Source organism: Crocuta crocuta, unplaced genomic scaffold (assembly GCF_008692635.1).
Source record: "Crocuta crocuta isolate KB4526 unplaced genomic scaffold, BGI_CrCroc_1.0 scaffold3, whole genome shotgun sequence".
Taxonomy (NCBI): domain Eukaryota; kingdom Metazoa; phylum Chordata; class Mammalia; order Carnivora; family Hyaenidae; genus Crocuta; species Crocuta crocuta.
Window position 1 is genome coordinate 5,371,577 of NW_027529934.1, and position 11,094 is coordinate 5,382,670.

Genomic DNA, 11,094 nt, shown 5'->3' on the forward strand with positions numbered 1-11,094 from the left:
TGAGGCTGAAATAGGTAGACCTTAGAACATATGAGCCACTTTAAAGAGGTTGGACTTTCTCTTAGGTGAAGCAGTAATCAATTAAATGGTTTTGTGCAAGAAAAGGTACCTGACTGATTTGTGTTTATTAAAGGGCACTGTAACTGCTGTGTAGATAATGCATTTGAGAGAGGTGGATGTAAGTCAGCAAGACCAGTCAGGAGTCTGGTGAAGCAATACAGATGAGCTGAAACGGTGGACAGGACCGCAGTTTTGACCACAGGAATAGAAAGAAGTGAAAGGAATTGAGAGAAAAGGAGGTAAATCATGAAGACTCAAGGGTGATTTGACATTATATTGAGTGAGAGGAAGAACAAAGGACCTTATTGAAGTTCAGCCTGGGAAACATAGTAATGGTACTCTTCACTGTGATACAAAGTTAACTAAGAACAGGTTGGAGAAGTTAAATGATTTCATTTGGAGATAGGCTGAGTTTGAGATGCCCAGAAGTCATCTAAAGTGAAGGTGTTTACCGAGCAGTCAGTTATATGGATACAGAATTCAGCAGGGAGATTAGACTAGAAATACAGATTTTGGGTTTTACCATCAGCGGGTAGATGGTAATTGAAACCACTGGAAAGAGACAATCATCCAGGGAAAATGAGACGACTAGAACCCTGGAGAACAAAGATAGTCAAGGAAAAAGCAAAAGAAAGTTAGTCTCCAAGGAGGTTGAGAAGAATTAGCCTGCATGGTAAAGCGACACCTTGAGAGGCTGCTGTTTGGAAACCAGGACTAAAGACTGATTGGAAGGGAGGAAGTAGTCAGCAAAACCCTGTGGCAACTGTGAAGATTGGGCAGAATAGGGACAAAGAATGGTTTTCTGAATTTAGTGACAAAGATAAGAGCAGTTCGCTTAGAGTTCAGAGGGCAAGTGACTATAGCACTCCATTTTCTTCCTTTTCTTGTACATCAGAACACGTGGTCTGTGAGCACTGTGTACAAACCCAGGCTACAAGGAATCCGGGGGGAGACCTCTTCTCTGAGTCAAGTGCATAAGCTGCAGGAACATTCATGGTGATCCTTTAGGAGCTATTTTTGCTCATTTTTAGTGTTCTGCTTTGTTACTAAGTGGTGTAGACTGCTTAGTTTTAGGCAGATGAGGTACTATTTGATTAAGTGATTGAAAGATTTTTATAAAAATCTAATGAGGGGTGCCTGGGTGGCTCAGTCGGTGAAGCGTCCGACTTCGGCTCAGGTTAGGATCTCGCGGTTCCTGGGTTCGAGCCCCGCGTCGGGCTCTTTGCTGACAGCTAGCTCAGAGCCTGGAGCCTGTCTTAGGATTCTGTGTCTCCCTCTCTCTCTGACCCTCCCCTGCTCATGCTTTCTCTCTCTCTCCTCTCTCTCTCTCTCTCAAAAATAAATAAAACATTAAAAATAATAAAAAATAAAAATCTAATGAGACAAAATGTTTCAGTGCATGAGGATTACTTATAATTATCCTGAACACCACAAGCATTAACATTTCAATAAAAAATTTTACTTATATAAGTGTGACATTCTCATTTCTTTGGAAACAAAAAAGCACCCTGAGAGTTTGAATATACAGTTTCATCCTAATGAACAGAAATGGGTCTATAGGATACTGTTATTTGATCAATAATGACTTTATTGCTATAGACAATTCTGTAAGGTCAGGATATGTTTTTTAAGGAACAGGAATAATTAATTATTTTGATGGCCTTGGTTTAGTTTTTGAGGGGCTATCTTTTATTTTTTCTCTTTTTCTTCCCCCTTATTTTCATGCTTTGAGTTTGAGTGGCTTCATTCCTTAAGTCCAGTATCATGAAGAATAATAGAAAGATCAGGGCACCATAGAGAGGAAACAGATACCACTGTTGGTTTACATAAGTAGCCCTAGAGAAGATACTGGAAAACTTTTATTCTCCCAGTATCTTTAGGAAAGTATGACAGTCTATGCTCATCCGAGTATATAACCTGCTATAGAATAGATTTCCATATGATATGAATTTGCCTTATGCTCCTCCAAAAGCTGTTTGGTCCTTAGAATTAATAAGATTTTACTGGCAGGGCACCTGGGTGGCTCAGTCAGTTAAGTGTCTGACTTCAGCTCAGGTCATGATCTCACAGTTCGTGAGTTCAAGCCCCACATCTGGCTCTGTGCTGACAGCTCAGAGCCTGGAACCTGCTTCAGGTCAAACATTAAAACAAATTTTTTAAAGATTTTATTGGCAAGGCAGAATAATATGATGGAGCCCAACCTCCAAGTTTGAATTCTGCTTCAGCATACATTTACTGTGTATCTTGAGTTTTTTACCGTCTCTGGCCTCAGTTTCTTCTGTGAGATGGGGGAAAGAACCATCCTCATCGAGGTGATTAAATAAGTTAACATTTTTGAAAGAGCAACACCCAGTACGTAGTAGGTACCGTAGATATATACAGAATTTTACATAATCCCATGACATAGAACTGTGTTAATAGTGAGAGTCCTTTTCATTATGAGTAACTGTTTATTGAGTTCTACACTGAATTCACCATTATAGTTTAAAATATTATCCCAGTTGTAAAAACGAGCAGAACATAAATATAATCACTCTCTTGCCTTAGCTTCCTTTGGCTGATGAAATACATCACCCAGTGCCTTTGAGCAGGATAACTGTTCAGCTGTATCTTTTGCATATGCCTTCAGCATGTCCAGAGCACCTCATGGCTTCAAGTTCCGTATAACGCAGGGGTTAGGCCTTGCATTTCTGGGGAGACCTGTCAAGAGACCTCAGACCACGTCTCCACTAGATGCTTGGAACCTGTGAATTAACTAGATGCTTAGAACCTGTGAATAATATTCTAGGGAGAAATGTCCCATTTTTAAAATTCTGCATTACTTAGTCTGTTTCTGGCATTCTCCTTTAAGCTCTCAAAGTACCCTTGGCAAGCCGTATCGTCCTCGGCCTGTCATATTTACTAATTTTGTAGTCTTTCATATTTTAAGGACACACACACACACATCACTTATGTCTCCTGCGAAATAATTATTATCCTTATTTTATAGATAAGGAATCTAAAGTTCCAAAAACAGTTCAGTCGCTTGCCCGCGGACACAGAACGTGGGTGACAGAACAGGAACTGGAAGCTGTCCTCCCCTCCTCCTCTGTTTTTATCAGTTGATATAAACGATGAGGCAGAACTAATGGGTACTAATAGGACAAAATGACTAAAATTGGTTAAGTGGGGAGGAAGAGCCATTTGCAAAACAATGTGTTTCATGTAAGGCCACTTCTGAAAAATCATCAGTGACAATCAATATGGAAGGGGAAGTAAGTACAGTCAGTGTACAGAGACGTGTGTGCCGTGAGGATGCCTGTCCTCCCCCCCCCCACCCCACCCCCCCTCCAAGGAAGGGGCGGCCTGGATGGGTTGAGTAACTTCACCAATTCCACAAACCTTCATTCATATCTATGCCTTGGACTTAGTCTCCAAATGGGCCTCGAAGTGGGCTTGCCAGTTCTCATTCCTTTGCTTTCCCTGAAAGCAGACACAAAATATTTTACTGCTCATTTAGTAAACAGAGAATCCCCAGATGACGCCAGTGTGGGGTTGGATACAGAGTTCTCGCACACACCGCTTCCGCTCTCTCGAACCTGTGTTTGCATCGGGAGCAAACAGCATCGCTACCGGAACCAACCAGGTCACCTGGGTTCACATTCCGGGCTCTTACTCGGTTTTGCTCTTCCTGCTGTGTCTCCCTGCCTTTTCTACATTCACATACTTCTGGAAATTACAGATGAAAAAAATAACCCGCAGCGTTAAAAAGTTAGAGATTGCCTTCTGACAGCTGCAGAAGCTTCAGTGACAGAAGCGCCTCTGGTACCTCTACTACAATTCGGTTTAGAGAGGTTAAGTTCACGGGTTGATTTGTAGAGCCGTATCCGTGTCCAGTGGAGTCTCGCGCTGCACCGCGGGCTTAAGCACAGCAATTCTCAGACTCCTTTTTTTTTTTTAATGTTTTATTCATTCCTAGGAGAGAAAGAGAGAGAGAGACAGCGTGAGCAGGGAAAGGTCAGAGAGAGAGGGAGACACAGAGTCTGAAACAGGCTCCAGGCTCTGAGCTGGCAGTCAGCACAGAGCCCGACGCGGGGCTCGAACCCACGAACCGCGAGATCATGACCCAAGCGAAAGTCGGACGCTTAACCGACTAAGCCACCCAGGCGCCCCTCTCAGACTCCTTTTTAAAACAGGACAGTAAAACGATCGGGAGCTAAAGCACGCAAAATGCTGACTGTCACGTTGGTGTCTCTGTGTTTTCTCTGCGCGCACGCTCCAGGTGGGGGAGTTCCGAGCCCACGCCGCCGAGTGGACGGCAAACGTCACCGCAGAGTTCAAGGAGACCAGGAGGCGCCTGAGCGTGGAGATCTACGACAAGTTCCAGCGAGCCACCTCCATCAAGCGGAAGCTGTCGGCGGAACTCGCTGGCAACCACAACCAAGAGCTGACCCCATGCAGGAGGACCCTGTCCGTGAACCACCTAGCCAGCGAGAGGGATGTCCTGCCTCCCTTACTGAAAACCGAGAGCATCTATTTGAACGGACTGACGCCGCACTGTGCGGGCGAGGAGATCGCGGTTATCGAGAACATTAAATAGCCCTCTCTTTGAAGAGCCTTAGGCGTAGCCATAGGTGAGGACTTCTATATGCTCTTTAATGACTGTTGCTGGTAGCGTTTTTTAAATTGTGCATGAGCTCCAAAGGGGGAAACAAAATAGATAACACCCACCATGGTCATCTACCATCAAGAGAATTTGGAATCCTGAGCCAGCACTCTCTTTTTGATGACGCTTGTTGAACAGTCCACGCTCCTTGACAAGTGGAATAAAACAAGCAATGTCTGTCTGATGCCTTTCTGTGCCCAGACTGTTTTCCTCCCTCTTTTCCTAATGTGCCATAAGGCCTCAGAATGAATTATAATTGTTTCCGGTAATAATGTAGCTTTGAGGGATCAAGTCCTTAACTTTTCAGGGTCTACCTAACTGAGCCTAGATATGGACCATTTATGGATGACAACATTTCTTTTTGTAAATGGCAAGAGATTCTTATGCAGCCTTTTACCTAAGAAATTTTCTGTCAGTGCCTTATCTTCCGAAGAAAGAGAACCTCTCTAGCTAATGTATGGTTTCTCCTTCCCCACCCTACCCCTAGGCTCACTTCTGCAGCCCTTTATCCCACAACTCCCGTTTGAATACCATACCTTGCTGGAAACAGTGCGTAAAATGAAGTGATGATGCCCGAAGAAGGAATAGATGCCACATTAGATGGACATTGAAGCAGAAATTCTAGCGTTAAAGGCACTGCAAAGAAATGAGGTGTGCAGATGGCCCCTCTAAGTATTTATTTGACTCAGGTACCAGTGGTACATATATACAGTGGAATTATCTCCAGGCTGGTAAAATTGGCTGCTCTAAACAGTCCCTTTTTTTCCTGGCAGTATTTGGAATTTATCACTTATTGCTAACTACACATTTTTTAAAGGTGGAAGAAAATATATATATATATCAGACATGGATAGTATTGGAGATGATTTAAGACAATTGGTGTGAAAGAAGATAGCACGATAATGTGTTACGAGCATTTGGCTAATAAACATTATACTGCCAGCACCTATTTGCTTTTTGATGTGGAAGGCTTATACGATTTTCTTTTCCTGGGTGACTTTCGCCAGACAGGGGAGGTGACGCTGTAGCCGGAGGTGGGCACAGCCTAGCCTTGTGTGGGTGTCCCTCTGGAGCTGTGAGTGAGTTTGAGAGCAGAAGTAGAAACTGGGATCACTGTGATATATTGCACATGGAAAAAAAATGCAGAATGCAGGCATAATTCATCTTTGACATTAGAGAAAAAGCTGTTATAGCACAATTTAAATCTTGGGAGCTTTTTTTTTTTTTAGATAGAAAAGGCTGATAACCCTTTTTAGTTGAATTTTATATCCTGTAACTTTGGATGTTTCCAAGATTCAGAAAAAAATTCATTAAAGGCACCTAGTAGATTGCTACTCTCATTTATTTTCATACTTAGATCTGCTGTACATTGTATATATAATTTTTAAAATGCAGAAAGAAGATGGTTTCCCCAAATACAATTGCAAAACATTTCTTTCATTCTGGGGAGAGGGGTGTGACAGTGGTGGAAATATCTGAATAAGTGGCATTCAGATTAGGGTCTTAAAAAATAAACAGGATCTTAAAAAAAAAAAAACATCTAAATAGATGCTTATTTTCCAAAATTTAAATCTAAGCCAGACATGTAAATATTACGTTAACTTGTTGAAGGTACTTTTATAAACTTAAAAAATTCTAACCCAAATTTTAGAAAGTCAGGCTCTTTTAGAAAGCAAGCTACACCCATCTCCTCAATAACTGTTCTGAAAGTTCATATGGTGGAATGCACCATGTATAAACTGTGAATTGTATTGACAAATAAAGTTTGTAATTAAAGTCAGTATTTTCTGAGTGTCCTGCTTGCTGCTGAGAATGCAGAAGGGATTCTCACTAAGGACTCCGGGATGTCACTTTTCATGCTGAGTTTTCTGTGGCTCCTTCATTCACAATATTCAAGAAATATTTCTGATGCAGTATTACTACCCTTGGTAAATATGTACAGGATGTTCTTCTTGGTGACTGTTAATCAAAAGGAAACCTCCTGAAATTTCACTTTTGAAATATGATCTTTTAAATCGCATATAAATTCAAGATTGCTTCTATGAAATCATGATATATCAACAGCTTATTTTATCCTTGTTAGACCCTATCTTGACACTGAAGTAATCTGAATGCAAAAACAGGCACTTGAATATTTTTTTCTAAGGAAAAAAAAAAAATCCTGGCAGTGTTGAAGCCTAAAGAAGGTAGTTGTCAAACTTTGTAAACCACATGTCCCAAATATTTGAACAACATATCAGTGTCTTACATAACTACATTAATTATTCATCTCCATGCACCTTGAGGCTCAGTAAATAGCCTAAAACTCAATCCCAGCATTATCCTCAAATTTGGGGGAAAATCTAAGAAAAAGTATTTTATCAATTTTATTTCCCTAAGCTTTCATTTGTTTACCTAATTTGTAAATTTAAAATTAATTTCATTTGTTTACTGTGGAAAGAACATTGATAAAGGTTTTAACACCGTCTAGATTCTTCTAGTGAGTTTTATATTTCCCACAGTCCAGTTTGAGTGAATAGTTTTGCCGTGAAGAGTATCTGGGGGAAAAAACCTAAGTACTAGAGTCAGCAAGGATCAGGAACTTGTTGCTATGAAATCTTAGACATGCATTCTAGATAACGATCCTCTACCTTCTAGCTATTAAATGTAAAAGTGATTATTTTGGAGTTCTTTCAATTTCTCATACAAGTCTATGTCACACACCCTTTTTTCAGCAATATTTCACTCTTGTAATACAGGAAATAGTGAAACTTCTAAAGCCAAAACGGAACTGAATAATTTGTGTCTTAGCACAAAAAGGTAAGAGCGGATGTGTTTGTAGGGCTTTGTTTCTTTCTCAATTTCTAAGAAGCATGTGACATCAAGAAGATTAAATCCCTCCTTACTTTGTGTAAGAAATGTGTAGCATTCTTTGATTCTTAAGGCTAGAGGTTCAAGCAGACTAAGGGAAAGTTTAGCTGGAACACCAAAATAAATAAACAAATTCAGCCATTCTGAAGATTTGAGACAGCTCTTTATGCCTAGGAACTGGACACCTAGATCAACTTCCATTTTTGTTTTCCTTTAAAAAAAAAAAAAACCATTTGCTCTTCTAGTAAAATCATAACTTATTTGTGGTTTGCATTCCTTATTAAAATGTGAGTATAAATTTGCTTTTGTATAAAGTAAAAGATGTCTCTATTTGAATACTCATAACTTCATTAAAATTAATATATGGTTTTGCTCCAGCATGAGTTTACTTAAGTGTGTAAAACCTTTATAGTGAAACATACTGGCCTCGCACACACTCCTGTGTCAGTTCCAAGAGGGAACCTGGTTCCTTTTAAGAGGCAGTTTTAACTGTGGTTTTCTTAAGGGGAAATCTTCATAAGCTCCATGTGTTTCCTTCCTACCACAAAGGTTTATCCAGCTTTTTTTTTAATATTTTTATTTATTTTTGAGAGACAGAAAGAGATAGAGCAGGAGTAGGGGAGGGGCAGAGAGAGAGGGAGACACAGAATCTGAAGCAGGCTCCAGGCTCTAAGCTGTCAGCACAGAGCCTGATGCGGGGCTCTAACTCATGAACCGCGAGACCGTGACCTGAGCTGAAGTCAGACACTTTCCCGACTGAGCCACCAGGCACTCTAGGTTTATCCAGCTTTTGTTTCACACATGACCCTTCCCCACCCAGATCTCAAATACAGCTTCCCAAAACTCAGGGATTAGTTCCAAGGACCAGGAGTTTTGGCTCTGCTCTTTTGTTTGACTCAACACTATTTGTTCACTAAACCCTAGTTGTTACTATTTCTAATATTCATAAAACCATTTGTTACTTTCCTACTATTAACATTGGGAGATACTTTCACCATGTTGTGCTTGTCTCAATATATAACAATTTTTCCTTTTTATCTGTCATTCCTTTCCAAAATATTTCTCACTGCCTTGTCTTTACTCTTTCTCTTTTGCACTCTGACTTGGATTTCTCTCTGACCCCAACACCCACCTGGCTAACTCCCACTGGAGATCTCCACTTCTTGAAGGCGTTTCAACATATCCAACACCCAGAACCCCCTTTCACCAAAGCTCTGCTGTCTTGCATGCTGAAAATGTTTTGAATTTGTACACAGCCCTATCTTTATCCAAGTTACCACCATAGATCTCCCCTCATACTAACCGCTTTTGCATCATTCTCTGCTCCTGTCATTGATGGTAGAATGCAAATGTCAATTTAATTGTGTTACTCTCCCATTTAAATCCACTAATTGTCTTTTTTTTTTTTTAATGCTTTATTTATTTCTAGGAGAGAGAGAGAGAGACAGCGTGAGCAGGGGAGGGTCTGAGAGAGAGGGAGTCACAGACTCTGAAACAGGCTCCAGGCTCTGAGCTGGCAGTCAGCACAGAGCCCGACGTGGAGCTCGAACCCACGAACCGCGAGATCATGACCCAAGCGAAAGTCAGACGCTTAACCGACTAAGCCACCCAGGCGCCCCAAATTGTCTTTTAATTTTATAGAAGACCAGAATCCTTCACAAGGCCCTAAAAGCCTTCTTCTGGCCTGCTTTATGCCATCATTTTCACATCCATCTTGTATCACTCCCTAATTCTCTGTATCCACAGAGATTTCTTTTACCGCATTATGCTCATGCTGTTCCCCTATCCTGGAATGCTTGCTCTCCTTTTACACCTCAACTTTTTTCATCCAACAAACTTCTACTCATCCTTCAGAACCTAGTATCACTTCTCTGATAAACCTTCCCTGATACCAACACAGGTACCTTTATAATATACTGTATAAAATCTTATTCCTTTCCCCTAACTTATGATTAGATATTCATCACAATTCTTATTTATCTATCTTCTGCACTAGAACTCAATTGTTTTAGCTTACTATTTTATTTCCAGATCCTGGCCAAGTGCATATAGCAGGTGTTCCAAAAATACAGGGTGAACAAATAATATAAAACAGAGGTTTAATTGTCGTAAGAGTCTAATGTATACTTGTGTGTAAGTACCCCAGGTTTTCAAGCTCCACCAACATCCGTGCTCTTCTACTGGGTTAGTAATAAGCAGGATACAGATAGCAAGTTACTTCTCCTATTAAGTTCTAGGCTGGTACTAGTTACTTATTGTGTAGAAAAAGATTGAAGGCACTTGTACAACCAGAAAGTCTCTTCAGTTTGCTCTACATTTACTCTTTGTAAGCAAGGGTTTCATTATTTTCATTCTCAAAATTTGGCTCACAATAGATACCACTGAAATTTTTCAACTACAATTTAATCTTGAAAATTTGTTTAGAAATTAATCATAAAACATGTTTGCTAATACTAATAAATGGATGCTTCTTATTAGTAGAAAGCTAAATACACACTTATTTCTCCTGGCCAAATGAAATTCAGCTTTTTCATGCTTAAATTTATAATAGGTCTGGGAAGAAATCCATTATTGCGCACATTTTGAACTGTGTCCAATAGAGAATATTAGTCATTTACATGGTATAAGTTTGAAATTAACTCACAGAATAAACATTGGTGTTCATGAAGTGGATCCCAGCTTTTGCAGATGGCATTTCTTCTTATACTATACAATTAATAGGGAGTAGTATATAGATGATTTTTATCATACTATCTACTTTTTTAAAAAATATTTTAAATATTTTTGACATTAGTATGTTTCTTTATTTTTATTAAAACATTTTAAGTGAGCATCAGTGGCAATGTCTGGTCTAGATTCAAATTGGATTTTTTTTTAATGTTTACTTATTTTTGAGAGAGTGAGAGACAGACCATGAGTGGGGGAGGGGCAGAAAGAGAGGAGGAGACACAGAATCTGAAGCAGGTTCAAGGTTCTGAGCTGTCAGCACAGAGCCCAATGCATGGCTCAGACACACGAACCGAGAGATCATAACCTGAGCTGAAGTCGGACGCTTAACCGACTGAGCCACCCAGGCGCCCCTGGTCCAGATTCAAAACTTATCATTGCCCAAATGTTTCAGAGTTGAAAAGATAAAGCATCAAGATACTGTCAATCCAACTAATTAACTCATCTTGTTTCTTAGGTGCAGAGATTCAGAGTGTACACATGCATTGAGGAAGTTTAATATTGCCAAAGTCTAGATATATCCAAGTAGACTGGCCATGTGTATGACTCTTTTCAATGATTATGTTGTATGTGCAAACAAAACACTACCCTGCTCATGGGTCATACATGACCCAAGTCAAGACCCATACCAAGTCAACATTTTTCAAGAGCCTTTACTATGCCAATTACTGGAAATACTAAGACAAATAAATGTCTGCTCTCTGGGAGATAGCAGTCCATGGGTAAGAGACTGAGATGCAGCACAGAGAGAGAATCTTCTCAGAGCCNCTCTTGCCTTTTTATGGACTTGGGAGGCTGAGGTGCAAGGGAAG

The 11,094-nt window shown here is 40.2% G+C and overlaps 1 protein-coding gene across 1 annotated transcript in view; it reads left to right on the forward strand.

Annotated features, from left to right (window-relative positions):
• KCNK2 (potassium two pore domain channel subfamily K member 2) overlaps positions 1–6,485 on the forward strand; it is a 131,140-nt gene extending 124,655 nt beyond the window's left edge. The window contains exon 7 of the mRNA XM_077763355.1: positions 4,322–6,485. Within this exon, the coding sequence (XP_077619481.1) occupies positions 4,322–4,639 (318 nt within the window). The 3' untranslated portion in view covers positions 4,640–6,485. The remainder of the gene's footprint in view (positions 1–4,321) is intronic.
• Positions 6,486–11,094: the final 4,609 nt, after the last annotated feature.